General features: G+C 29.1%; 7 protein-coding genes across 9 annotated transcripts; 4 read left to right on the top strand and 3 right to left on the bottom strand.

Annotated features, from left to right (window-relative positions):
• Positions 1-42: 42 nt before the first annotated feature.
• On the bottom strand, positions 43-22,807 carry LOC123272481. 3 transcript variants are annotated; one of them, XM_044739320.1, is made up of 5 exons: positions 22,420-22,706; positions 19,748-19,963; positions 17,549-18,885; positions 848-2,407; positions 43-138 (listed from the first exon to the last, which is right to left on the bottom strand). In XM_044739320.1, exons 1-4 carry the CDS (start codon positions 22,493-22,495, stop codon positions 863-865), a joined length of 3,174 nt encoding a protein of 1,057 aa, XP_044595255.1. In that variant the 5' UTR covers positions 22,496-22,706; the 3' UTR covers positions 43-138; positions 848-862. The 3 variants fall into 3 exon arrangements, with proteins under 3 accessions (XP_044595255.1, XP_044595254.1, XP_044595256.1); XM_044739319.1 differs by lacking the exon at positions 43-138 and having other exon boundaries at positions 599-2,407; positions 22,420-22,581; positions 22,648-22,807; XM_044739321.1 differs by lacking the exons at positions 43-138; positions 22,420-22,706 and adding an exon at positions 21,099-21,723 and having other exon boundaries at positions 599-2,407.
• Positions 5,025-6,303, top strand: LOC123272521 (GPN-loop GTPase 3). The gene is made up of 3 exons (XM_044739381.1): positions 5,025-5,246; positions 5,392-5,588; positions 5,673-6,303. The coding sequence occupies exons 1-3, from the start codon at positions 5,202-5,204 to the stop codon at positions 6,253-6,255; spliced, it is 825 nt and encodes a 274-aa protein (XP_044595316.1). The 5' UTR covers positions 5,025-5,201; the 3' UTR covers positions 6,256-6,303.
• Positions 6,426-8,972, bottom strand: LOC123272511 (GPN-loop GTPase 1). The gene is made up of 5 exons (XM_044739369.1): positions 8,758-8,972; positions 8,266-8,492; positions 7,635-7,993; positions 7,330-7,559; positions 6,426-6,783 (listed from the first exon to the last, which is right to left on the bottom strand). The coding sequence occupies exons 2-5, from the start codon at positions 8,477-8,479 to the stop codon at positions 6,477-6,479; spliced, it is 1,110 nt and encodes a 369-aa protein (XP_044595304.1). The 5' UTR covers positions 8,480-8,492; positions 8,758-8,972; the 3' UTR covers positions 6,426-6,476.
• Positions 9,753-11,837, top strand: LOC123272514 (tRNA (adenine(58)-N(1))-methyltransferase catalytic subunit TRMT61A). Its single transcript, XM_044739373.1, has 3 exons — positions 9,753-10,239; positions 11,078-11,520; positions 11,611-11,837. Exons 1-3 carry the CDS (start codon positions 9,885-9,887, stop codon positions 11,761-11,763), a joined length of 951 nt encoding a protein of 316 aa, XP_044595308.1. The 5' UTR covers positions 9,753-9,884; the 3' UTR covers positions 11,764-11,837.
• LOC123272504 (tubulin gamma-2 chain) lies at positions 11,820-14,440 on the bottom strand. Its single transcript, XM_044739353.1, has 5 exons — positions 14,283-14,440; positions 14,021-14,223; positions 13,786-13,932; positions 12,918-13,054; positions 11,820-12,842 (listed from the first exon to the last, which is right to left on the bottom strand). The coding sequence occupies exons 1-5, from the start codon at positions 14,329-14,331 to the stop codon at positions 12,020-12,022; spliced, it is 1,359 nt and encodes a 452-aa protein (XP_044595288.1). The 5' UTR covers positions 14,332-14,440; the 3' UTR covers positions 11,820-12,019.
• Positions 14,593-15,993, top strand: LOC123272537 (putative sulfiredoxin). Its single transcript, XM_044739400.1, has 3 exons — positions 14,593-14,719; positions 15,374-15,569; positions 15,632-15,993. Exons 2-3 carry the CDS (start codon positions 15,380-15,382, stop codon positions 15,778-15,780), a joined length of 339 nt encoding a protein of 112 aa, XP_044595335.1. The 5' UTR covers positions 14,593-14,719; positions 15,374-15,379; the 3' UTR covers positions 15,781-15,993.
• Positions 22,808-22,891: 84 nt separating the features above from the next.
• On the top strand, positions 22,892-27,183 carry LOC123272491 (ATP-binding cassette sub-family F member 1). Its single transcript, XM_044739338.1, has 4 exons — positions 22,892-23,432; positions 24,292-25,166; positions 26,169-26,347; positions 26,439-27,183. The coding sequence occupies exons 1-4, from the start codon at positions 23,074-23,076 to the stop codon at positions 26,931-26,933; spliced, it is 1,908 nt and encodes a 635-aa protein (XP_044595273.1). The 5' UTR covers positions 22,892-23,073; the 3' UTR covers positions 26,934-27,183.
• The last annotated feature ends 558 nt before the right edge of the window (positions 27,184-27,741 follow it).

Here is a 27,741-nt window from a genome sequence, read left to right as displayed (position 1 = left end):
ATATCCAGGACAATTAATATAAAATGCTGTTTTTTTTTTCTTTATATACAAATAATTCATTGTAAAATATCATTCCGGAGTAAAACAAAAATTGGCAATCAAAAATATCGTTTGTAAAAAAAAATATGAATTGCTTAAGGGGTTAGGTGGGTTTCAGAGGTTCAAAAAAAGGGTATTTTTACTAGTTTTTTTTTTTTTTTTTTTTAGTATATACAATGATATATTTTATTTAAACAATTCAGCATATCAAAGATAGATATTTAAACAGTATTTTGTGAAATTTTTATTTAAAAATTTCCCCTGACGTTTCAAAAAAAAAAATGCTCTTGCCGTAGACATCATAACTTATTATTGGTTCATCTAAAATCAAAGAACTTAAAATATTTCGTTAGTACATGGATAAATCTTATTATTGGACGAAGGATTTTTTTTTTTATCACAACTAATTTTTTCGAGCAAATACATGGCGAAAATTTGACCAAAAAATGTGTTTTTTTGTTCAAAGTCTGTCAAAAACTCAAATTTTAATTTTTTTTATTCTTCTTCGTCCAATAACGAGATTTATCCATGTACTAACGAAATATGTTTGGATCTTTGATTTTAGATGAACCAATAATGAGTTATGCTGTCCACGGCAAGAGGATTTTTTTTTAGCCGCCAAGAGAGATGAAGTACCAACGGCTAAGTTTTCGGAATTATTAAATAGAAATTTCACACAATACTGTTTAAATATGTATCTTTGATATGCTGAATTGTTTGAATAAAATATATGATTGTATATATTAAAAAAAAAAAATGGTAAAAATACCCTTTTTTTGAACCTCTGAAACCCACGTAACCCCTTAACTAAAAAAAGGATATTTCAATATTTCGATTGCACAGCAACAGTACTAAAAACAAAAACAAGACACCCAAAAGTAAGAATAGAACCATGAGCAACGGTAGCACTGCCTTCCCAGCCGGCTTGGGTGTAAACTTGGTTAAGATCTTCAAGATCAACATCTGTTGAACATTTACATGACACTTTGTTTCCGTTAGATTTATTACTCGATAAATCTTTTAATGCTCCATATGGTTTCCAATTGTCTGGGAGTACATCTCCTTCTTTGCTGCGTCTTGCCGAAAAGCTAGTGCAGTCACACGAGTAAAAAACATTGTCAACAGTCGTGCCGTACTCGCTGTAATTCAGTAATTCGTATCTCTTAGTACTGTCGTCGAAAAAAATAACAGCGTGCTTTGGCGATACGCAATCGCAGTTTCCATATCTGGACAGCAAAACGTCGCAGTTAGCTCCAGTACCAATGGTCATAGTTCTGCTGACCATCAAAGCCGGAGGGCCAGGCTTTCTGCTCAGCGGAAACAGCGCGGCTCTGGCTTCGTACTTGTCATTTACTATCCGGTAGTCGTCGTGAAATGGATTCAATATTTGCTCCAATCTTTGTTGCGCTAACGCTTCAAGAACAGGTCGCTCAAGAAGTTGAACTCCTTCTTTAATAGAATGGCCTGTTCTAAAATTACTGTAACTTAAATTTTGTTTAAAATTATCGGTATAAATATTATCATTTAATTGATCTAGTGGTTTTTCGTCATCAACTTCCATATTTTCTGTCTTATCATCTTCCTTTTTGTCTTCTTTACTACCATTTGATGCTTTAACATCATCACTAGACTTATTTGAGCAATTATCACGCCTGTCATCTCCATTAACTTGTTTACTTTTTTCATTATTTATATCTGCCGGGTTCTCAATATGCGGCCTTATAAGTGTTTTAACTCGGTACGAGTTTATAGTATTTAATTCTACTGGATTAGCATAATAATACTTAACCATTGTCGGTACTTTAACTTTACTCCGGCCATTAGAGGTCAATTTAACTCTAAACGGTGGATTAACAGCTCGTACTTTGCGTAAAAACTCCAATTTAACCGCATGCTGGTCGATTCTACGCGTAGCAAATTGATCCCACAATTTTAACCGCTCTGTCGCATTGCATGATTGCAGCAGATTTTGGTCAATAAAATGATTCGGGTGATTCGGACACATCCAACGACCACTTGGAAAGGCCGTTAACGGTGGGTCTAAGCAGTCTTGATGAAAATATAATGGACAGTAATCACAAGCTATAAGTGGAGCACGTTTACAACTCTTGCCACACTCATAGCACAATCTCGCTGGCAATGGTACCATTAAATTTGAATCTAAACAATGACTTTTGCCATTGTTTGAAGATGTTCCTTGGTGTTTACCACGTTTACCAGCTACTACGTCAACTTTGTCGGTACCGGGAAATGTTATTGGTAGTCTTAATTCTCTTGGCAATTCGAATTCGCGTGGATTAGCTAGTGATGCTGCTAACGCTAATACTTCTAGTGGTGACTTTTTATTACTACTATTATTATTATTATTTTTATTGTTGCAGTTATTGTTATTGTTATTTTTAGTTTTTGAACTTGACTTGAGATCTTTTTTTGCACAGCGACAAGCGTGGCAAATCCATTCACCATTTGGTATATCTGATACATCTAAAGGTGGATCACTGAAAAATAATAATTATCAATGAATAAAAATTAAATTACAAAATAATTCTTTACTTGAAAATTATTTATAATAATTAATTAATTAATTATATATAAAAGAGTAATCTCGCAGTTACTATGTGACTGCCGTGACTTGTGAACTATGAAAAATTAAAATTTTGCATTATTAAATAATGACTTTTGTTAAATTGCACTGTACTTTCTTAAATATTGACGTTTTTAAAGATATAAGCTCATCCTGATGTTACACTCATCAAGAGCTTTCATATGAGTACCCACATGCATTTTTGATATATTTTTCATATATAAATATATGAAATATATGAGAAATTGATGTAGGTACTCAAATGAAAGGTCTTAACGAGTGTAATGTCAAGGTGAGCTTATATCTTTAAAAATGTCAATAATTCACAAGATAAAAGGTAATTTCTTAATTATGTATCTAGAGATAAAGTATTTTCTTATGCAGCCTAAATACTTATTATAATAAATTGACTATTGGTGAGAATGATATGAAACCTTGAAAAGGCACAAATTCAAGTCAAGATCTTTACAATGACACTAAAAAAATCGATTTTATCATATGACTATCCAGAAAACTAAATTTGTCTTATTCTCTTAATAATATAGATAAGTTTTATTTGTATCACATGAGTGTTTCACAAAATTTTTTACAAAGATTTTTTTATGATAAAAAAATATCTCTCTATTCAATATTTTTTTCTCTTATCTTAAGATTATTTTGGTATTCATTACTTCTACTTTGCATTGTCATTTTTTATATAATTAATTATATATTTTACTTAAAAAAACATTGTATGAATGGAATAAAATAATTTTCGAATAAAAAAAAAAAATATAACCATGAAACTAGCAGTCAATTTTTCTTAAAAAAAAGTTGATTTAGTACTCAATAAATTTTTATGCACTCTCATACGCAACTAGTATAAAGTTTTAATTGTAAAAATACATAAATTTAAATACCAGCTGCGAAAAATTGTATCATAAAAAGACATTCTAGAGATTACTGTGCATGTTTTCAATCGAGTTTTTTAATAAAATATAAGTAAAAAAAATAATTAAACGTCTGCTATTTTCAGCGACGTAAAAATAATCTCTTAGTAAGTATTTTCTGCTTAGTGTAAAGATTTTGTAGAAATAAATACTTACTGGCACTGTAAATGGAAAGAAGCAGGACATTTATCACAACAAATTAATTCTCCGCCGTCTTGACAAGCATCACAAGAGTCTCTATTGTGACCTCTGCCAGGTCTCTTGAAATACGGATGTCTTTTTTCATCTTTATCTTTCTTATTCTTTGATACTTTTGAGTCTTCTGATACTGGCGGAGCTATGAGTGCTTGTATTTGCTAGTAAAAAATAAAATTAAATTAAAAAGCCATCGATTTTGCTTGGAGCAAGTATAATTACAAGTATATTAAATGAATTGAATTGAATTTATTGATTTATGCCAAAGCCTTCACTGGCCAGATGGCAAAAGAAAAATATACATTTTGTGAATACAATACATTTTTAAATTTTTAATCTAAACATAATAATTAGAACTTATATATAATTATACATAATAAAATATTAGTAAAGGTAATATTGCTTATATGCTAATTTTGAAGAAACTGTTTAAGTGAGAATTAGAACTAATAGATTACAATATTTATGATTATGATTTAAAGATTTTAATTTTAATAATTTTAGTGATTTAATAACTTTTACTGATTTTAATAATTTTAGAGATTTAACTGAAAATTTAGTTTGGATTTAGAAGTCTAGATTAAAAAGGTAATCATAAAGCTTATTTTTAAGAATTTCTAAACTGGGAGCATTTATCCATATCGATTGGTAAATCTTCCCAAAGACGAATGCAAGTAACTACAAATGATAACTCATAAATGACTGGTTATTGATGTACATAATAATTAAATAGATAAAATTAACTTACTGGCATGAGACCACCGTTTGATGGTAGTCCATAGTCAACAGTACCCATTGTTAAGCGAATATTTAATTAGATTTGATGAATTAGTTTGACTAATAATGTACAACAAGTACATTCATCTGCTTTTTTATTTTATATCTGCTTTATTGTTGTTTAAGTTTTTTTATATTTATAAATAAACATAATATACAATTTGCTGAACGTAACAAAATCTAAAAGTAAAACTTATAACTTTATTTCTGAGCACGTTTTTCTCTTTATCCTTTTATTCTCTCTAGCATTTTCTGTCTCATTGTATTTTTAATATCGTCTGTTGATAAAATTCCTGCAAATATTATGAAATTTAATTATTTTTTTATAAATCATTAATGTTGTCATTAAAATAATTACAAAATTGTTTTAATTAAGTAATAATATTCATTTTATCAGACATTGGATTTAAGATACAAAAATAAATCCTTGAAATTCTAAAACAATAAAACTTTTAAAAATTTAATTTGCCAAAAAAAGTATTTAGCATGATTCTAAAAACTTAGGATGGAGTTACTGTATAACTTTGCAATTGCGGTTCAAAGTTTAGTCAGATGGCGTAAATTAATTATTTGTAATTTATCACGCTGTGCATACAAACGTTAATATTTTGTTAATAATAAAGAAATATATTTGAACAATTTTTAATAATAGTGAAAAAATAAGTAAATAAATAAAAATGAGGTACGGACAATTGGTTATGGGACCGGCAGGCTCTGGCAAGGTAATTTATAAAATTATTTATATTTTTAACCTGAAAAATTTAAAATTTATTATTATTTTTTTTTTTCAAAAAATGTCAACAATTTTTAAATAAAAAATTGTCAACAAATTTTAATGAAATTTAATCTTCTATTTTTTATTTACAGTCAACATACTGTCAAGCGATGCAAAAACACGCTGCTGATGAAAACAAAACAATCCACGTGGTTAACTTAGATCCGGCAGCTGAATATTTTGATTATGAACCACTTGTCGACATTAGAGAGCTGATAAGTGTTGATGATGCTATGGAAGATGAAGAATTTAAATTTGGTCCTAATGGTGGACTTATTTTTTGTATGGAGTAAGTATTTAATGATGACATTAAAGATAACATTTTAGATAGTCATTTTACTTACAAAGTTTGTAATTCATTTTTCACTTTTAGATATTTAGTCGAAAATTCACAATGGTTAGCTGACGAATTAGGTGATATTGATGGTGACTACATAATATTCGATTGTCCAGGACAACTAGAGCTCTACAGTCACATGTCAGTCATCAAAAAATTGATCGGGATGTTAGAAGCGATAAACTTTCGACTCTGTGGAATATTTCTCCTCGACAGCCAGTTTATGGTGGATTCAGCTAAATTTTTGTCTGGCACTATGGCAGCACTCAGCGTGATGGTAAACCTCGAGATTCCTCACTTAAGTATTCTCAGTAAAACGGATTTGCTGTCAAAGAAAGACAAGAAACAGCTGGACAGATATTTAGAACCAGATCCATATTTTCTTCTCGCTGACATGGAAGAGGATTCTTGGAACCAAAAGTATTGTCGTCTCACAAATGCCATCGGTGAGCTCATTGATAGCTATAGTCTAGTAAGATTTATTCCTCTGGACATCACCGATGACGAAAGTATTTCAGACGTCAGAATTACTATTGACAACGCCATACAGTTTGGCGAGGATGAGGATGTTAAAACCCAAGATTTCGGTCCACAAGATGAAGAAAATGAAGATGATTAATTTTTGTATTTTTTATATTTAAATAAATAATTATTTTTGCTAGCAAAATTATTTTATTTTTTATAAATATTAAAATTACAAAAACCTTAAATCAAGAATGTTCTTTATTTTTAGCATGTTGATTAATTTATATATTTTTTCTATTTAAATAATTTATTTATTTTTACTTGCAAAATTATTTTTTTATTTCTTATAAATATTAAAATTACAAAAATCTTAAACTACGAATGTTTTTGATTTTTAGCCAGTCTATCATTCTGTGCTTGTTGATGACTTTTGATAAAATTACTCAAAAATTCTACTTCTTCAACTTCCTCATCACCTTTTTTAACTTCTTCTCCTTCCTCATCAGTAGAATCATCATCGCCTGGAACTTTTATCGACACCTTGGAAATAACTTCAGCACCCTGTGACACCGCTGATATGAGAGATTGTTGATTAAACGCAGCCTTTTCTAATTGCTTTTCTTGTTTTTTTCTTTCATCAGTTTTTTCCAATTTCATTTTATCCCATTCTTTTTTATAGATTCTATAAATTTTTAAACAAATTATATGAATAAAAATAAACTTTTCAAAGTTAATTAATCAATATTTAATACTAGCAATTTTGCAGTCACTATGTGACTGCCGTAACTTGTGAACTATATGTAAAGAAAATTTTGCTTTATTAAATAATGACTTTTGTTAAATTGCACTCTACTTTCTTAAATATTGACCTTTTTAACGATATAAGCTCATCCTGATGTTACACTCATCAAGAGCTTTCATTTGAGTACCCACATGCATTTTTCATATATACATATATATATAAATATATAAAATATATGAAAAATTGATGTGGGTATTCAAATGAAAGGTCTTGATAAGTGTAACATCGGGATGAGCTTATATCTTGAAAAATGTCGATAGTTCACAAGATACAAGGTCATTTCTTAATTATGTATCGAGGGATAGAACATTTTCGAATGCAGCCTAAATATTTATCATTATAAATTGACTATTGATGCGAATGATATTAATGATTAATACAGTTCACAAAATTTTGCTTATTCTCTTAACATAAATTAATACTTACGTTTTATATTCTTCAACAGCATCTTCGACTAAATTTAAAAATTCGTCAATGCCTCTATGTTCGCGCGCTGACACCCCACAACTCTTTAAATCACGATAAAATTCATCTAGAGTTAAAGCCATACTTCTTGACAAATTACTCATGTAACTCGACTCTGAATTCAAGGCATTTTCAAACGCTTCGTAGTCTTCCATCCATTCAACAGCGTAACTGTGGTCGACAATATCAATCTACAATAATATTTATGTAATTACTAATTAGCCATAAAAAAAACTTATATAAAATAAATTAATAAAAAAAAGTACCTTGTTCATAACGACAATAAATGGTAGCTTAGTTTTATAAAGAATGGAGCAAGCATAAAGCATATTGGACATAAAAGTTACAGGATTGTGGCTTCTGACAACATCCATGACATAGACAATAATTGTAGGAAACTGTGATGCCAATGTTTCAGTTATTATTGCACCACTCGCTGACCATGTGAATACTTCAATTTGTCCTGGTGTGTCTATTATCACGTACTCATTGTTGCTTTTGTCAATTAGTTCAATTACTTTGTCAAATTTTGTGGAGAACAAGTTTAAGGTAGTGACAATCGCCCCGTTAGGGCCCAAGCGATATTGTTTCATCACTTCTTTGTAATTAACAGTATCTCTAATGTCTGTAATAAAAAAATATTAATTCAAGCTTGAATGAAATTTAAATACATGAATAATGACATTAAAGTCAGCTGTCACTTGATAATTTTTTTTAATAAATAAATTTGCTCCGAAGTAATTATTTTTAAAAAATTGCATTTATAATTTTTTTAAATTTCTACATGTCAATTTTTTGTTCTTATTTTTTTGCCATAATTTATTTGTTAAAAAAATTATTCAATATCTGCTAAATTGATTCTTATACATGATTATTAAAAATGAATATAACATTTACCAATATTTGCTGGATAAGGTACATCTTTGCAAGCTGGATCTAAATTAATTCCATACGGAGTCCCAGTTTTATAAAGATGAGTAACAATTGAATTGACAAATGTAGTCTTGCCAGAACCTGCCATTCCTAATACAATAATACAAGTCGGCTTTTTGGTCGACATACCGGCTGTTTTTTCTGCTGAATCTTTACTTCCTGACGCTTGTGCATCCATCGTTTTTTAATAACTAACAACAAAAATTAAAAATTAATGACAAGTTTATATTGACATACAATAAAATTTTTTTAATAATATAAATTTTAATACTGAAAAAATAATTTATGAAATAAACGCTTTTAAAAAATATATTTTATATATCTTTGCTCTATTCATATTTAATTTATTTAAAATAAAAAAATTGTTTAGGTATTTATTAATTATAATTTTCAAAATGTAATTAGAAATAAAATTAAAAGTTGAAATTGAAATATGTTAATAAAAAATTTACTTACTGTTTCTAAATCCGTTCTTGAATTTTTTTATGGTTATGTTCTACACTGTTGCGCATCGAGCAATATTTAATAAATGTACTTCTTGCGGCTTAATTAACATACTTTTGGTATGAGCGGAGCTTTATCGAAAATTTATTCGAAAAGACAAAAACAGAGTCGCCATCTACATAAATTATTTTTTTCTTAACTTATATATGTTATGTACATATAGATATGACAAGTATGTGGTGCAATTAGATCTAATATTTTGGATTGGTGTGCGTCGCGAGGCTTGAGTTTTCACGTGGGCTTAGCACGGGTTGCGGTCAACTAGTCAGATCGACAACATTCCAAATTATTAAAACTCTAGAAAATTTAAAATTCCGCTACATTCAAAGTTTATAAAATACATTAGCTTAAATAGAATAACAGCCGAAAAACAATTTTGTAAATTATAAAACACCGGGTTATCGAATAAAAGTAAATATAAATCTTATATTCCTCAAGAGTTAAAATTAATTTGATTTCGAAAAAGGGTTGTTCCGACGTATATTCATCCGAATACTCATCTATCCGAATAATGATTCGGCCGAAAATTACTCATCCAAAAAATTGGAAATTTTTCTTAGATGGTCCACCTTTACAATCATGAAATTTGAGTGTTTTCCATACATGCTTGGAAATTAAAATAAAATTAATTTTCAAAAATTAATTAATTTAAAATTAATTAAAAAAAATTTCTAATCTAATTATAAAATTATTTACATTTTTCGGCTAAATGAGTGTTCGTCTGTTCATTCATTTTGGCGTATAAATTTTCGTTGTTATGTTTTTTAATTTATTGAGACTTTGTAACTTTGAAAGATTCTATTAATATAGCTTTAGATTTTTCTTTATTTAAGATTATATTTTTCGGAATTTTAAAATTTGTAAAATTAATTATTTTAAATTACATTTAATATTTACTTTCTAAGTTCTAGTAATTTATTAATTCGGAATGTTGTTAGTCTGACTAGTTGACTGCAACCCCTTAGCACGTGCGGTTTTACAGCATCAAATTTTTAAATTTTATACTTTTTTTACAATAATCATTGTATATATATGTACAGATATTAATACACGTACAAAAACAGAAATTGTAAATAAAAATGAGTTTTTACAAAACTAAATCCATTATTGAAGAAGGTGATGTCGTGGTTTTATATTTCGGACCTCAAAAAATGCACTGCTTTGAGGTTACGCACAAAATAATAAACAAAAAAGGAGAACTGGTTGATAATGTCTTTCAAACTACCCACGGTGCTCTGAAAATTCCTTCGTTGATTGGCAAAAAGTATGGTACCAAGGTAGAGCTGACTCGTGGTTGGGCGTATGTGTTGCAACCTACTCCAGAATTATGGACGGTAACTCTTCCTCATCGAACCCAAATTATTTATACGCCTGACATAAGTTTGATTATTCATCTGCTGGATCTTGTTCCTGGAAGTATTGTCATTGAAACAGGTGATTATTATTCTTCAGATTTTTATCTTTTATTTTTATTATGACTGAATTTGACAGACATTTAATAATTGTTATTATTAAAAAAAAATAGTCGATAAATTATGATAATGAGATTGAGAGACAACTGATGATTTTTAGAATCTTTTTAACAACTAAATTAGAGCAAAAAAAATTATTTAAAAAGTTCTATCTTTAGAAGCTCTAAAAAATTATAAATGCAATTAAAAACAATTTTTTTTCTAGACCTGGTTTACTTTTAAATTAAGAATAATAAAAAAATTGTCGTGCTTGCTAATTTCAGTGTCATAAAAAAATATATGAATAAATTGAAAATAAAAAAATAGATATTTAGAAAATTAAACAATCTGTAAGTGAGTTTTAAAAATAAAAAAAAATATTTTGTTTTTTAAATTAATCATAACTTTTTATTTGTTAATTATTATTACCGTACTTTATGAAAATTAAGTTAGATGATATCTAAAAATTTTTAGAATTTTTTCTTATTGAAAAAGTTATTACAAAAAAAAAAAAAAAAATCATTTATAAAAAACTTGAAAAACTGTAAGTGGATTTTTTAAAAAATTAAAAACGTCGGCTAACTTATAATAATAAAGTTAGCCGAGATTTTTGATTTTTTGATTTTGCCTATTGATTAAATTAGAACTAAAAAATATTTTTTTTTTAATTGCACTTACAGTTTTTCAAATTTTCTACTAGTCAATTTCTTTTTTAATTTTTGTAATAATTTTGTTCAATAAAAAAAAATGTAAAAATTTTTAAATGTCGGCTAACTTAATTTTCATGGCTAACTTTCGTATTATTCGTACTTTTATTATAGGAACTGGCAGTGGTTCATTGTCGCATTCGCTAATCCGAACAATCAGACCCCACGGTCACTTGCATACATTTGACTTCCACAAACAGCGAGTTGAGTTGGCGACAGCCGAGTTCAAGAAACACGGCATCGACGAATTTGTTACAGTAACTCACAAAGATGTTTGTCTGGAAGGTTTCGGAGATGCGCTCAAACACAAAGTCGACGCAGTGTTTTTAGATTTGCCTCACCCTTGGCTGACGATAAACCACGCGGTTGAAGCTCTCAAAGAATCTGGTGGTAAATTGTGTTCGTTTTCACCGTGTATCGAACAAGTACAGCAGACTTGCATTCAATTAGAAGCTACTGGGTTCGTTGATGTTCGCACCTACGAGTGTTTACAGAAGGAACTCACTGTCGTTTACAAAAACGTTCCTAAGTTAAATCTCGATTGCTTAAAGAAAAAGGTTTGTTATCAATTATACTAAATTTTTTTTAAAAAAAATATCTAGATATTTGTAAAATATTTATGTTAATTTAAAATATTTATTTTTTAGCACTCAGTGGAAGAAGTTATAGAAAAAAAATCCGCTGAACAAGACAAAATATTGACAGTATCACATGCCCATTCACTTCCAGGCCACACAGGATACGTCACGATAGCAACTTTACCGCCTCTCTTTGCTCGCATCACCGAGGATGATAATTAAAAATAAAAAATCAACGAATCTGTGAAAAAATTGTTTTTTAATTAATTAAAAATTAGTTAAATTTAACAGATTAATTTTATTAGTCACATTTAAATCATAATCATTATTGGATTTAGAAAAAATACTGTAACTTTAAGCAGGAATGTTACTATTAACAATCAACATGGCACTTTAAATCATGTTTTCAATAAGTTAGTTGAGATTCAAGTGTAATTACTGATTTATGGCAAGTGAAATAGTAAAATTATGAGTTATCTTATTCAGCTTTGTTGGGGCTCCAGGTGAGGTAGTCAGGTCTCGTAGCAGCTTGGTATTCTTTAACGAGACATTCCACGACTTCGCGCGAATTGTCTAGCTCGTCTAAATTATCCTCGAACATTTTTTCCTTCTTGAATTGCTCGAGGAAGGCTTCACGTTTGCGCAACTTGTCGTACTGCTGAAGAGCGCGGTCAAACAGCGAAGATATATTCGTGTGATTGGCGAGCATGAGACCGGAGACGCGATGAGCGCTTTGGATGTACGGAGATTTTCTGGAGAGTGCGACTTGGATGCTAGCCGGTCCCCAAGGTATAAACTGGGCCAATTTACGTTCTCTTATTCTTTGGAGAGATTTGTGAACTTGCGTAGGATCAACTTCGCCTTGGATTATGTTTAGTATTGATATGTAGCAGTGTGAAGCATTTCTGTCGAGCGCTGTAGACACCATCATGTTCTTTGGCTGTAGCAGGCGACGCATTACGTCCAGTACTGAGGTTTTACGGACAGACTGTCCTTCTTGGTCGGTTGTCAGCGGTGTGTATCCAGTCATCAAGAAATGTAGACGCGGTGTCGGAATCAACGGTGCGATCAAACCGACCAGGTCGTTATTCATGTATGATGGATATCTCAACGTAGTTGTACTGACAGACATTATTGTTGACACTAGTTTGTTTATTTGGGTGAAACTGGGGTTTTGAATGTGAAGTCTGTCCGATGCAATGCGATTTAAAGCTGTGTTATCTAGTACCACAACACAATCAGCACACTGAGTTAATCTTTTTAGTGTGAGCAGAGAATTGTAAGGTTGAACCACGACATCACTGAAAAATAATTTTAATTTATTAGTTTTGAATTAAAAAATGATTATTGATGAAAATATTTAAATAATAAGTTACCTTATTTCATCTTGATTGGGAAACACGCTGTAGGTTTCAATCAACTTTTTTGGAAATCGATCAGCCAATGACTCTAACATAAATGATCCCATACCCGATCCAGTTCCTCCGGCTATTGAATGGCACAATACGAATCCCTAAAAAGTAGAATGTTAAATATTTATTTGGACTAGCAACCTTGCAGTCACTATGTGACTGCTGTGACTTGTGAACTATAAGTAAATAAAATTTTGCTTTATTAAATAATGGCTTTTGTTAAATTGCACTGTAATTTCTTAAATATTGACGTTTTTAAAGATATAAGCTCATTCCGATGTTACACTCATCAAGAGCTTTCATTTGAGTACCCACATGCATTTTTGATATATTTTTCATATATACATATATATAATATATATAAATATATAAAATATATGAAAAATTGATGTGGGTACTCAAATGAAAGGTCTCGATGAGTCTAACATCGGGATGAGCTTATATTACCCAAAATGTCAATATTTCACAAGATACGAGGTCATTTCTCAATTATTGACATTTTTAAAGATATAAGCTCATCCCAATGTTACACTCATCAAGACCTTTCATTTGAGTACCCACATGTATTTTTGATATATTTTTCATATATACAAATATGTAATATATATAAATATATAAAAAATTGATGTGGGTACTCAAATGAAAGGTCTTGATGAGTGTAACATCGGGATGAGCTTATATCTTTAAAAATGTCAATAGTTCACGAGATACAAGGTCATTTTTTAATTATATATCTAGAGATAGAGCATTTTCGAATGCAGCCTAAATATTATCATCATAAACTGACTATTGGTGACAATGATATGAAATTGAATAATTTTAGTAATTTTACCTCAAGACTATCACTTCCATCAGCTTCACGATCTAAAATATCAAAAATTTCTTCTTGGAGTTTCTCTCCTTGGTGGTATCCAGAAGCCCAGTTATTACCAGCACCTCCACCGTGCTTTGATAAATAAATATTCTCTGGATTGTACAACTAAAATAAATTTGATTAGTAATTTATACCATGACAGACTAATTATTACTGCCAGTAATAAAAAAAAAAGTAAATAGTGATGACTTACTTTAGAGTACGGTGAATTCATAATTGTATGAATAACTCTAGGTTCAAGATCAAGCAATACCGCTCGAGGAATATAATGTTCATCATCTGACTGATAGAAAAAAACGTCTTTTCTGTCAGTACCTTCAGTTGCAAATTCCTCGAGTATTCCTTCGGGACTTATTCCGTGCTCGGCGCATAATCGCTTCCAAAACTCAAAGCCGACTGAAAAAAAATGTTATTTAAATTATCTTCATAGTTAATAAATAAACAAAGACACTTACTTTGATTGCCGCATTGGCCAAGTTGAAGAGTTATCATTTCACACGGCATTTTTAATGATTTTGTTTAACAAGTCACCTCATAAGCAAATAAATATCTAATCTGTGGTTTAAATAAGTATTTTAATTATTTTATTAGGTTATTTTAACACGAATTAGTTTTAATTGACACAATAACGTGCACAATTAACAAATTTTAATTTTTTATACGTGTAGTAACGCATAAACACCTGATACAAAAATAATACGGCCAACTGCTGCTGCCATCTAATAATAATTACTTTTATAAATACTTACATGTAGAAATATTTACTATAGTGTGTACAGGTATTTTTTAAGCGCAGAATTTAATCATGGGATTGCATGAGATTTCGTGAGGTATGATGACTATTGTCAGAAATTTAGTAAAAGTTGTTGGATTCAGGTACCAAAGTAATATTGTAAGTAATTTTCACTAATTAAAAATAAATTTTGTAATGTTCTGAACTATTTTTTATCATAAATTAATTATGAAAAAAATATTTTTTTTTAATTTTTACTTGCAACTTTAAATTTCTTAATGTGGAATTTTTTTGATACTAAATTTCAAGGACACTGTACAATTTTTATAATAATTAAATTATAATGAAATAAATTTAGCAAAAAAATAACGTGTAAAAATTTTTTAAAATCATAAATGTGAATTTTTCATAATATTTTTTTCTATAATAATTGATGCAATAATAATAAAGTTAGACAACATTTTTAATTTTTTGAGTTTTTTTTTAATTATTAAATTAGAACTAAATAATATTTTTAAAAAATTGCATTATAGTTTTTAAAGTTTTTTAAAAATTAATTTTTTTTTTTTTAATTTTTTTAATAAAAAAAATCTAAAAATTTTTAGATGTTGACTAAATTAATTTTCATATTGATGCATTCTAAAAATTCAAAGAATTTCCAAATGCCTGCTAATTTCAGTACCACATTTTTTTTTTTAATTTATTCATAATAATTTAGTTATAAAAATCCAAAAAATTGACAGATGTCTCTTTTCTTGGGAAAAAATTAAACCATGTAAATAATTGTATTGATAAAATAAAAATTACTTTTAGTCTTAAATGGATTCAACAAGTATTCATTCAAGCAAGGACGCTGAAATTCATGATGTACCTATGAGTGTTTTACTACGACCGTTTCCTCCAGAAGTAAATGAAGAGAAAGTCAAAAGTTTAATGGAGACGTTAAGTGATCCAGAAACTGAGTCCTTGGTACCTCCTATTGACGTTTTATGGATTACTGGCTCCGAAGGTAATTTTTTTTCTTCATATCTAATCATCAATCTTTTAAATTTCTTAATAAATAATTTTTAGGAGGTGATTATTACTACTCATTTGGTGGATGTCACCGATACACTGCTCATAAGCGCTTGAATAAGCCAACAATTAAAGCCAAGCTTGTTAAATCCACAATAACCGATTTAAAAACTTATCTTGGTAACTCAACTCCGGATTTGAAATAACATCAATTTTATAGATACTCTTTTAAAGTTTATTCAAATTATATTACTCACATTTTATGTACAATTTCAATAATTAATTAAAGATAAATAATACGCTATTACAAAAATATAACTAGTGTAAAAAACTTCAATTAAGAAATCTGGAAAATTGTAAACTGCATTGTAAAAATTAACAAGTAATTTTTTTTTAAAATTACAATACTTAAATATTAATATTCATATTTTTTGTATTGTGCTCTTAACGTTTTAATAATAATAATAATAATATAAAACTTTAAATAAAAATTTAAAATGCTAGCTTAATAATGCACACATTGATTATTAATAGAACTTAATAATAATTATCTTACAAAATGTAATTTTGATAACAAATCTCTTTGTTAAAAATAATTATCTAGTTAATAATAATGAACTAAAATTGTATTACACATGCTACAATTTTTTTTCAATAAACTAACACTATGTGCGGTAAGAAAATTGTTAGTAACAAACTTTAAAAACTTGCGCTACACCACAATTATTTTATAAATTTGCACTTCATTATAAACATTAATTTTTTTTTATATTAATATTACACACTTTCAAACTTAACTATGGATTTAAAAACTGCTATCAGTCATTGCTTATTAATTTTAATGAATTAAAATTCTCTTTGTTTAAATCCTGCTTAGAAAGAATTTTCCATAGCTTTTTTTTTCGATACACAGCCTGTCTAACTAAAAAATTAGACAAATATATCCTTATTAATTATAATCATACGGAATTACCATTAATAAAATTACAATTATATATTTATTAATAAATATATCTATTAAAGATTCAAGCCTCGTCTTTTCCGTAATTGTTTGTCACTCCTAACATATTCTCTGTTAAAATTATTAACATAAGAAGGAACATCAGCCGGATAGTCGACATTTTTTGGTACGTAGTCAAAATTTTTCGGATTGTTAACCGAAAAGTCATTAAATTTATCTTTAACTAAATACGGAATATCATTAGGGAATCCCTGTTCTTTTTTAATAGCATAAGACTGATTATTACCTTTGCTTTCATACTCACTGGCAGTATCATTATTTTTAACAAAATTAAAACGCTTAGTTAAATTAAAATTACCGGATGGTCTTGGATTGCTGCGAGTCTTGGGCTGAGCTTTGCGATTATCCTTCAAATACTGGACAACAATAGACTCAGGCAAGTGTACTAATTGCGTATCAGTGACTTCGCAGTCGATACGCCGCATGGTAACGTGATTAGGAGGCGGTGGAGCCAAAGAGCTATTGACCGAATCTGTGGGAAATATCAGGGACATACGTGGTCTCTTTGTGCTATTTTGACTCATTGCCGAGAGCAACAGATGCTCACCACTGAACCAAATAACATAAAACGTATCTCGTTTTTCCATTGCGTCAAACAGTGAGAATATTTTTAGCGCGTTGTTATTCGCCGGTGTTATTTCTTTATCATTAGTATCACCCGATTTTAAATCTTCATCTTTAGCCAGTGAACTCAGTTTATCAGAGCCAAGATTTTTTATTATTTTTGGTAATAACAATTCACCGACTGACTTGGCTTTTATTTTTTTCTGCTTATCATTTAACTCGGTCCAATTTTCATGGCCACGATCTTCTCCAATCCATCGTCTTAATTCAAAATCAAGCCGCTTAGATTCCGTCTGATTTATCATCGGATGCATTGGACACATAGGTAGATGCGACGAAGTTGTATTAGCCTCTTCTATACTATTATCCTCATCATTATCATTATTAATATTATTATTATTATTATTTGTATTAGTGGACCACAACAAAGACCTGCCGTGCCTGACATTTGGTACGACAGCTGGTGAATTAGAATTAGATAAAACGTCTAATTGATTTTTGCCAGAGGAAAATATTCCATTGAACCCAGGCAAGTTTATAGAGAAGACTAAACAAACAGCTAAAAGTATCGCAGTATTTTTCTTACTAACTCCATGTTTTAAAGTACTTAATTTATTTGAACTAAATAACGATTGATTGTCATCATTTAATTTCAATTGATGTCTCAATAATGAGTTTTCCATCCTTAATTGTTTATTTTCGTCTCTCAAATCCGAAATTTGTCTCTCCAGAGACGTCACATACTCTTTCTTCTTTTTGCGAGACAAGCAAGCAGATTCACGATTCTTAATCATCCTCTGCTGACGCTTGAACGCTTTTAACTCGGACTCTTGGCGCGCTGTCAAGTGATTAATATCCGACATTTCAGTTTTTATCAAAATCGGAGCTATTGCCGGACTATTCGCGGGAGCAGCGTGGTTAATAACGATCGGCGTGCATGGCTGAGCCGATAACGCCGGTGTTGTTGTTTTAACATCTTCATGGTCGAGTGGAGCATTTATTACCAGTTCTGATTTAACAACCGGTATGTTTGGTATCGGATTAAGTATTTTAATGTGGTTTGTTTGCGGTAATTCAATTGTTTGCTTCAAATCGCCGGTTGGTTGTAAATTAAAGCTGTTCATGTTGCTATCTTGTTTACGTTTCAGAGTTTGAATTTTTAATGGTGGCCTTAGTGATGGATTTTGAGAAACATTTTTAGTTAATGCCGCGAAATCTTGAGCGCTAAGCACTATCATTTTTCGCGGCTCGCCATTGCCGTTTGATAATACTGACGACGATGACGATGAAGATGATGATGATGATGATGAGGATGATGATGATGATGATGATGTTGAGGAAGAAAATGAAGGTGTTGACTGCTTTATCGTTTGAATGCATACTCGTTTCGCCGTATTGCCTTTAGAAAGGACAAATTTAGCTCGATTTTGGGACAAATTAACATCCTGGGCATTCAACGGAATTAATTTAACCGGATGAAGTACTGGCAATTTAGCTGATGGCTGTTCTGGTTGCGGTGATACTGGCGGAGAATCTGTTTCTGGAGGTGATATTGGTGGTGTGTCTAAACTAAATTTTTCTGATGCTGCTACGCTGTATTGATTGTCTTGTTGCCATTCAGAGCCGCCGTTACTTGATTCCGAGTGACTGGGACTTGGTGATGGAGGAAAATGCAAATTTTCTGGCTCACGTTTAATATTTTTCGGTACATTATTGATGTCCAATTCTGAAAATTGATCAATTAATTTTTATTAATTAAAATTGTAAAAAGTTTGGAAAATCCAAAAGTGCACGACTCATAATACTCATTTAATTATTGAAATATTAATAAAATAAACAATGTGAAAAAAAATTTATAAAACAGCTAAAATACAATTTTCTAATGGTTTTTGTTTTAATTTATTAATTGTACGTAAACGACACTGAATTACTTAGCCATTTGCATTCGGTGACCTACAATTCTCTCAAAGAAATTTAAAACAAAAAATTCAACTCAATTAATGCATTTTTTCGCAAGTTACAGTGTTTTCACAGTTTCATACATGACGAACAGGAAAATTTTTTGACCTATTTTGATGTTTTTTTTCATTTCTATTGTACTAAATCAATTTTTGAATAGAGTCAAATTAATCTCCATTAAATTATCTTGACAATAGTACGCAAAATATCTTGATTCCGTGAATTAACAAGACTATAATAATAAAAATAGTTGCCGAAATGAGGTAAAAAAAATTTTTCGATTGTAAAGCACTCTCTGATGCTTCGCATTATGAGTCGTGCAATAAAATAATTTTGTAATAAAATTTAAAATAAAAATTAAATATCGACGATCTAATTAGCAATTTGTCTAACTCTTTATTTTTTTCGAAGGTGATTTTTTAACATTATGATGTAGCATTAGTCCAATTATAAACTATTTGAATGATTCAAACCAAAATATTATACCTTTATTAGATATTAATGATATTAAATGGTTTTTTAAAGTGATAATAAATTTTGAACTAATTGTTTTTTTGGTACAAATATGACTCTCTAAAATGGAGTTAGACAATTTGCTAATTAGAATATAGATATGAATAAAGAATTACCCGAATCGTTGATATTTGAAAATACATCATCGAATTCATGATAACCGTTATCGAATTTATCAAAATTAGATAATGAATTCAATGCTGCGCCTTTTATTATTTCGTCAGGACTTTCATCGCGATCAGGCGATCCTTCGCCATTTAAAAGTAGTGGAATCTCAAGGTCAGAACTCAATGCTTGTAAAAAATCGTCCGCTGGCAATGGGTACTCGTTATCTAAAAAAAAAAAAAAAAATAAGTATTAAAAAATTATTGCAAAAATAATTGTTTAAAAATATTTAAACAAATAATCGATTGTTTGATAGTTTAACAATTTATTATTATTATTGCAAAAAAAAAAAAAAAAAATATTGATGAATTTTTCGCTTTAATGGCAAGTTATGGTAATATAAATTAACAAGTTTCTGAACAACTTTTGACGGTCACGTTTGTATGTTTAGAAGAGAAGGGACAGAGAAGCGACCGGCTAGGGAACGAGGGGATTTTTGAGTCAATGAACTTTGTATTCTTCTCTCTTGCTCTTCTCCTCTTGTATTATGAAATAATATCCAGTATAATATAAGAATTAATCGTTTAAACTAAATGACTCGAATCTCTTGCATTATATCTATCTTTCCCAATATTATCAGTTGAGAATAAACACGAGCCGCTCATCCCACAATTGATTAAATTTATTTCATTATTTAATTTTATAAGTTTATAATCATAACACTTATTTAAACTAAATAATTTTAACAGCTGACCATATTATATTTTTAAAATTTTATTAAATAAACAAAGTTTGATGGATATTTTTTTATGCTATTTGTATACTGTCAAATTTATATTATAGACGTGAGTGTTGATTTGGAGAAATTGACACAAGCATTCAACACAATGCTTTAGAAATACATATTTAAATTAATAATATATGGTTCAATGTATTTTATTATGATAAGTGCATAAGTTATAGTTTGAACAATGTCACCTGTGTATATCAATTTCGTAACACCTTCGATTATAAATTAAATTACTTTTTTTCTTTTTGATATTTATTATTTAGTTTAACGATAATTAATATTAGTTAAATTATAGAATTATTCTGTTTTATAATAAAAAAAATTTAGTTTCATTTAAATATAATTTTTAAAAATTTTTCTCCAAATTTAGAATTAATTTTTTAATTAATAAATTTAAGAAAAAATTTTTTAAATAATTCTAATTTAAAAAAAAAAATTTTGAAAATTATATTTAAATGAAACTAAATTTTTTTTATTATAAAATTAAAAAAAAATTTTTTATAATTAAAAAATCAATTCCAAAAAAAAATATTCTTTTTTAATAATTAAAATAATGTATTAAAAAAATTTACCGTAAAATAATGAATGTTCATCAAAATCCATCATATTCAAAATACAGTGACCCTTAGTATTTTGTTTCATTGTTAAAAACTACACAATAGTACTATTTAAAAATTACAAAAAAAATCACTTATCAAAGTCTTCAATTAACAAAAGCTTGTTGACAATAAAACTATAACGAACAATAGTAATTGTTAAAAATATATTAAATTAAGAAAAACATTTTAAAAATGTCAAGCGTGACCGCCCGGCGTGATAGTTTGTCGTGTTTTCTTCAACACCACCATCAACTTTGGAGTATCGTGACCGTGTGCATGTGGATGGGAATATCACCAGCAACCAGCAACAGAAGGTACCTCCACTTCTCTATACAGTACATGCAATGTGCCCATATACCGGTGAATTTAACTACCGAGAATGAATAGTTGTGTAGGTACCCGGAGTTATGTATACCCACATACACGTACACGTATATACAGATCTATACCCACACATTTCAATACAATAAAAAATACATCAGTCCCGTAAAGTTGTTATCTACAAGGTGGTCAGTTTTAACTCATAAAAGCATCTATTCTATTGTCATTATTTATCCTCGAATCACCTACGGCAATAAAAATTACGAAATAAAAAATACCAAACTAAATAATATTTTTATGGAGCAGTTTTAAGTTCTAAAATTACTGAGTATTAGAGATAACATTACCGATAAAAATTGCTCGATAATTACTATCATTACCAAAGAAGAAAAAAAAAACAATTTTATCATTAGTTTCATTTCGTAACTTGATAAAAAGAAAAATATTTTCTTTAAATATTATAACAATAAAGTTAGCCGACATTTTTAATTTTACTTAATTAATTAAATTATCACTAAAAAAATATTTTTAAAAAATTGCACTTATAGTTTTTGAAGTTTTTTACACATGAAAAAATTTTTTTATTATTTTATAATAATTCTTCAATAAAAAAAATCATAATAATTTTTAGATGTCGGCTAACTTTATTTTCATTTAAATATTTAATAAAAAATTGCTGAAACAGTAACGTAGATATTTTTCAATTGTAGTTTTTCAGTATTCTATTTTTTTAACACAAACATTGTAATATTGTTTAGCACAGCGAATATAAGATCTTGGAGGTGATAAAAAACAAATAAATAATTTAATGAGCGGCATTGAGCTAAAAGATAAAAATAAAAATTTATCAAACTTTTAGTAAAAAACATTTAACTATGTAGTTAAAAAATAATCAGCTGAATATTGATGAAGACTGTGAAGTAGGAAGATAAAGTAAAGTAATTATTATATTAATTTTTAATGTAAAACATACCCAGCGCTTCGAGTTCTGGAAACATCGAAAAATTAGAGCCTGAGTAATTCCACTGCGGCTCTTCCTTTACTAACATTGTATTTATTATTGTTGTCAAACTTATATCATTTAACTTTTGTAATGAACCTCGTGATAAGCCACTAACCTCGTTTCTATTTAATACTAAAAATTAATAGATTATTAAAAGAGTGGTTTTTTTTATCATAAAAAATATTATTCAATACACACACTATTTTTTATTGATATTTTCACAGAAGTCCATTGACATAAACTTGACGTTGCTAGACAGAAAGAATTACTAAGTCTACTGACTAGAATATAGCTTTTTGTAAACACGTACTAGCTGCAGAGTCATCTGCTACGTTTTCACTCTTTTTTTCCGTCGTGATCGAAGTGATCGAATCACGGTCACAAAAATGATCAGCTGTCAACAAATTTAGTTGTAGTGTAACCTGCTCCAGATGGCGCTCTACGCTCTTTCTCTCTTGCACTTTACACGCTGCATAACCCCCAAAAAGCACGTTATTTATTCTCCTGCTTATTCTCTATTCTCTACACGGCAATCTGAAACAGTTATCAGTGATTAGTGAAAGTAATCAGAGCACGAGGTGCGTTCCATCATTACCTTTCCGGATTGCAAGCTAGATCTCCAATATGTCATCAAAGTCCAAGAAAGATCTCGAGGAAGTCACCGACAAAGTCTCGGAAATGGGAGTCGAGGATGGAGGTAAAAAATTATCGCACAAAGAAAAAAAGAAACTTAAAAAACAGCAGGAGTATGAGAAAAATCTGGAAATGCTTACCAAAGTTGGTGGTCAGGGTCACAGTGATCTAGACTCGAATTTCACCGTGTCGCAGAGTGAAACTCTCACCCGCGGTGCTCAGTTATTGGAGCATGCTGTTGATATTAAAGTTGAAAATTTTAGTATAGCTGCTAAAGGAAAACAATTGTTTACTGATGCTACTTTGCTGATAGCACAAGGAAGACGTTATGGTCTTGTTGGTCCTAATGGGTAATTATTTTGTTTATAGACATCTAAATAATAATAAAGTTAGCCGACATTTTTTATTTTTTTATTTTGCTTAATTTAATAAATTATAATTAAAAAATGTTTTTAAAAAATTGCACTGATAGTTTTTCAAGTTTTTAACAAGTGAAAAAATTTTTTTGTAATAATTCTTTAATATAAAAAATCATAAAATTTTTTTGATATCGGCTAACTTTATTTTCATTACATCTAACAATGTTTTTGATTGTTATAATAATAAAATTATAGTGAGAAAGATTTATCAAAAAAATTTCATGTGTAGAAATTAATTAAAAAAAAATTTTGTAATTATTTAAAGTGGGGTCAAATTTATTTTTGAATTTGTCTAGGTGAAAAATTAACAATTTTTAATTTTTTTTTTTTATGTAATTCTGCTTGTTTTTATGGTGAATTTATGATAACAAATGTCGTAAAAGGAAAAAATGAAACTTTTGATAGCTTTTTTGCCTTTAAAAGTTGGAAAAAATTTTGGCTTATGTTTTTCGATCAAATTTCTATTTTATCTTTTTTTGATACATATTTTTTTTTTTAAAGTAAGTACACAAAAAAACGAACAATTAAAAAAAAAAGTTGAATCTCATAATTTTCAAAAAAATTTATAAATTTTTCCTTTTTTTATGTATTTAAAAAAAAAAATATATCAGTAAAATCAAATAGAAATTTCGTTCAAAAAAATGCGAATTGAAAAAAATGTTTTTTTTATAATGATTGATTTGTTATATAAATTTCAAGAATTGTTAGATGTCTGTTTATTTCAGTATCATATTTAAAATTACAATATATTTTTTATTTTAATAATCATTGTTATTTTTTTATTTTATAGACATGGTAAGACAACATTACTGCGTCACATAGCAAATAGAGCATTTAATATTCCACCGAATATTGATGTACTTTATTGTGAACAAGAAGTTGTTGCCGATGAAACGCCAGCTGTTGAGGTTGTACTTAATGCTGATGTTAAGTGTAAATCATTGCAAAAAGAATGTAAGGAATTGGAGCTGAAAGCTGAAACTAACAGTGATGAAGCTATTCAAGCACGATTACAAGAGGTTTATGAAGAGTTGAAAGCAATAGGAGCTGATTCAGCAGAACCACGTGCGCGCAGAATTTTAGCTGGTCTAGGATTCAGTAAAGCAATGCAAAACCGCCCGACCAAAAACTTCTCCGGAGGATGGCGGATGCGTGTCTCATTAGCTCGTGCCCTGTTTGTTGAACCAACACTCTTGCTGCTGGATGAACCGACAAATCATTTAGATCTAAACGCTGTAATTTGGTTGGATAACTACCTGCAAGGCTGGAAGAAAACACTGCTCATCGTGTCCCACGACCAAAGTTTCTTGGACAACGTTTGCACGGATATCATCCACTTGGATCAAGAGAAATTATTTTATTATAAGGGAAATTACACGTTGTTCAAAAAAATGTACGAGACTAAGTGGAAGGAGGCGATGAAGCTGTACGAGAAGCAAGAAAAGCGGCTGAAAGAGATGAAAGCTTCAGGACAGAGTAAGAAACAAGCGGAAAAGAAACAGAAGGAAGCTCTGACGAGGAAACAAGAAAAGAATAGAACTAAAATGCAGAAACAAGAAGAAGATACTGGACCTCAGGAGCTTTTGCAGAAACCACGGGAGTATGTTGTCAAATTTAGTTTTCCTGATCCACCACCACTTCAACCCCCAATTCTCGGACTTCATAGTAAGTTTAATTAATTTTTTTTTGCGTTTAAATAATCTATATTATTAAGAGAATAAGCAAAATTTTGTGGGGCTATTTATATGATAAAATAGGTTTTTATGGTTAAATTTGGTATCGTTGGAAAAGTCTTGACCTGGAGTTGTGCCTTTTCATGATTTCATATCATTCTCATCAATAGTCAATTCATTATGATAAGTATTTAGACTGCATTCGAAAATGCTTTATCTCCAGATAAAAAATTGAGAAATGACCTTGTATCTCGTGAACTATTGACATTTTTCAAGATATAAGCTCATCCTGATGTTACACTCATCAAGACCTTTCATTTAAGTACCCACATCAATTTTTTCATATATTTATATATTTATATATATATAATATATATAAATATATGAAAAATTGATGTGGGTACTCAAATGAAAGCTCTTGATAAGTGTAACATCGGGATGAGCTTATTTCTTTAAAAACGTCAATATTTAAGAAAGTACAGTGCAATTTAACATAATTAAGAAATGACCTTGTATCTTGTGAACTATTGAAATTTTTAAAGATATAAGCTCATCCCGATGTTACACTCATCAAGACCTTTCATTTGAGTACCCACATCAATTTTTCATATATTTTATATATTTATATATATTACATATTTGTATATATGAAAAATATATCAAAAATGCATGTGCGTACTCAAATGAAAGGTCTTGATGAGTGTAATATCGGGATGAGCTTATATCTTGAAAATATATGTTATATATATGTATATATGAAAAATATATCAAAAATGCATGTGGGTACTCAAATGAAAGCTCTTGATGAGTGTAACATCGGGATGAGCTTATATCTTAAAAACGTCAATATTTAAGAAAGTACAGTGCAATTTAAAGAAAGTCATTATTATTTAATAAAACAAAATTTTATTTATTTATAGTTCACAAATTATGAAAGTCACATAGTGACTGCAAAGTTGCTAGTTGCTTATTAATTGATATTTTTATTTTTTAGATGTATCCTTTGGCTATGACACAGAAAAATTATTGTTCAAAGATGTTGATTTTGGTATCGACTTAAATTCACGTGTTGCTATCGTTGGTCCCAATGGTGTAGGAAAGTCAACGTTTTTAAAATTATTACTAGGTGAATTAACTCCGTTACAAGGTGACCTTATTCGTAATCATCGATTGGTATGTTCTTTTAATTTTTCATTTTTATGTAAAGCAAACTTCTTTATAATACTTAAAATTACTGATATTTATTCAACTATTTATTTTACAGCGTATCGGTCGTTTCGATCAGCATTCAGGAGAACATTTAACTGCGGAAGAAACACCGTCAGAATATTTGATGCGTTTGTTCAATTTGCCTTATGAAAAAGCTAGGAAACAATTGGGAACATTTGGACTAAGCTCACACGCACATACCATCAAAATGAAAGACCTGTCTGGTGGACAAAAAGCGCGTGTTGCCTTAGCTGAGTTGTGTCTCAACGCTCCAGATGTTGTAATTCTCGATGAACCGACGAACAATCTTGATATCGAATCAATCGACGCATTAGCGCACGCGATAAATGGGTACAAAGGCGGTGTCATTATTGTGTCTCACGACGAACGGCTGATCCGTGACACTGAGTGTTGTCTTTATGTTATCGAAAACCAGAATATCTTTGAAGTCGACGGTGACTTTGACGATTACAGGAAAGAGTTGCTCGAAAGCTTGGGTGAAATTATTAATAATCCTAGTATAGCAGCTAATGCTGCTGTTGCTCAATGACCTAACGTTCACCCGACCTAGTCGTTATAAATTTATTTTCATGCATAATTATATTCAAGAGAGTAATTAAAGCTTAGTTGACTTTTTTATAATGGTTGACTTTTTATTTAATTTTGTATAATTGACGGATGATAACGGGGAATTTATATGATGTTGAAATCACCAGATATTTGATAGTTTTTCAAATTTTTATAACAAATTAATTATGATAAAAAAATATTTTTAATAATTCGCAATTAAAATTTTTCTTTTATTTCTACACGTGAAATTTTTTACAGTAATTTAATTGTTATAAAAATTGAAAGAAATTTTTTGATGTCTAAATTAATTTCAGTGTCATGAATTTACAATTAATTATATTGAATATTTATAAAGCTGTTTTTGTCAATAAATTTAATGAAAAGCTTGATAAAAAATTGATGTAGTTTTTCTTGAAAAAAAAAAAAAAAAAAAAAAAATTTAATTTAGCTGTCACTGGACAATTTTTTAAGTTTCTTTAAAAGAAAATAAATTTAGCAGATATTTAAAAAAATTTTTTTTAAATAAATTATCCCAAAAAAATTGACATGTAGAAATTTTAAAAATTAAAAATACAATTTTTTAAAAGTAATTTTTTTGAACAAATTTGTTTGTTAAAAAAATTAAAAAATTCTCTAGTGGCTGCTAACTTTAATGCCGTTTTCTTTAACACAAAAATTTCTTCCAAAAAATTATTTTAAAAAAATTGCATTTTTAATTTTATTAAATTTCTACAAGTGCATTTTTTAAATAATTTTTTTTGCCATATTTTATTTGTTAAAGAAAATTG

The sequence above is a fragment of the Cotesia glomerata genome, linkage group LG10, assembly GCF_020080835.1.
Source record: "Cotesia glomerata isolate CgM1 linkage group LG10, MPM_Cglom_v2.3, whole genome shotgun sequence".
Lineage (NCBI taxonomy): Eukaryota > Metazoa > Arthropoda > Insecta > Hymenoptera > Braconidae > Cotesia > Cotesia glomerata.
The sequence above is the reverse complement of the archived record's forward strand: the minus strand, read 5'-3'. Positions and strand labels throughout refer to the sequence as shown.

What these genes read in the sequence shown, in the direction of transcription:
- LOC123272521 (XM_044739381.1), top strand. Translation starts at nt 5,202, where the DNA reads ATGAGGTACGGACAATTGGTTATGGGACCGGCAGGCTCTGGCAAG. An exon ending in GACCGGCAGGCTCTGGCAAG is followed by an intron (nt 5,247 to 5,391) that starts GTAATTTATAAA and finishes TTTTATTTACAG; the next exon opens with TCAACATACTGTCAAGCGAT. An exon ending in GGACTTATTTTTTGTATGGA is followed by an intron (nt 5,589 to 5,672) that starts GTAAGTATTTAA and finishes TTTCACTTTTAG; the next exon opens with ATATTTAGTCGAAAATTCAC.
- LOC123272511 (XM_044739369.1), bottom strand. Translation starts at nt 8,479, where the DNA reads ATGGATGCACAAGCGTCAGGAAGTAAAGATTCAGCAGAAAAAACAGCC. An exon ending in TTATTGTCGTTATGAACAAG is followed by an intron (nt 7,560 to 7,634) that starts GTACTTTTTTTT and finishes ATATTATTGTAG; the next exon opens with ATTGATATTGTCGACCACAG. An exon ending in GCTGTTGAAGAATATAAAAC is followed by an intron (nt 6,784 to 7,329) that starts GTAAGTATTAAT and finishes AAAAATTTATAG; the next exon opens with AATCTATAAAAAAGAATGGG.
- LOC123272514 (XM_044739373.1), top strand. Translation starts at nt 9,885, where the DNA reads ATGAGTTTTTACAAAACTAAATCCATTATTGAAGAAGGTGATGTCGTG. An exon ending in AAGTATTGTCATTGAAACAG is followed by an intron (nt 10,240 to 11,077) that starts GTGATTATTATT and finishes CTTTTATTATAG; the next exon opens with GAACTGGCAGTGGTTCATTG. An exon ending in TCGATTGCTTAAAGAAAAAG is followed by an intron (nt 11,521 to 11,610) that starts GTTTGTTATCAA and finishes TTTATTTTTTAG; the next exon opens with CACTCAGTGGAAGAAGTTAT.
- LOC123272504 (XM_044739353.1), bottom strand. Translation starts at nt 14,331, where the DNA reads ATGCCGTGTGAAATGATAACTCTTCAACTTGGCCAATGCGGCAATCAA. An exon ending in TGGCCAATGCGGCAATCAAA is followed by an intron (nt 14,224 to 14,282) that starts GTAAGTGTCTTT and finishes ATTTTTTTTCAG; the next exon opens with TCGGCTTTGAGTTTTGGAAG. An exon ending in CCCAATCAAGATGAAATAAG is followed by an intron (nt 12,843 to 12,917) that starts GTAACTTATTAT and finishes ATTATTTTTCAG; the next exon opens with TGATGTCGTGGTTCAACCTT.
- LOC123272537 (XM_044739400.1), top strand. Translation starts at nt 15,380, where the DNA reads ATGGATTCAACAAGTATTCATTCAAGCAAGGACGCTGAAATTCATGAT. An exon ending in ATGGATTACTGGCTCCGAAG is followed by an intron (nt 15,570 to 15,631) that starts GTAATTTTTTTT and finishes AATAATTTTTAG; the next exon opens with GAGGTGATTATTACTACTCA.
- LOC123272481 (XM_044739319.1), bottom strand. Translation starts at nt 22,495, where the DNA reads ATGTTAGTAAAGGAAGAGCCGCAGTGGAATTACTCAGGCTCTAATTTT. An exon ending in TCCAGAACTCGAAGCGCTGG is followed by an intron (nt 19,964 to 22,419) that starts GTATGTTTTACA and finishes TTTTTTTTTTAG; the next exon opens with ATAACGAGTACCCATTGCCA. An exon ending in TTCAAATATCAACGATTCGG is followed by an intron (nt 18,886 to 19,747) that starts GTAATTCTTTAT and finishes ATCAATTTTCAG; the next exon opens with AATTGGACATCAATAATGTA.
- LOC123272491 (XM_044739338.1), top strand. Translation starts at nt 23,074, where the DNA reads ATGTCATCAAAGTCCAAGAAAGATCTCGAGGAAGTCACCGACAAAGTC. An exon ending in GGTCTTGTTGGTCCTAATGG is followed by an intron (nt 23,433 to 24,291) that starts GTAATTATTTTG and finishes TTTATTTTATAG; the next exon opens with ACATGGTAAGACAACATTAC. An exon ending in CCCAATTCTCGGACTTCATA is followed by an intron (nt 25,167 to 26,168) that starts GTAAGTTTAATT and finishes TTTATTTTTTAG; the next exon opens with ATGTATCCTTTGGCTATGAC.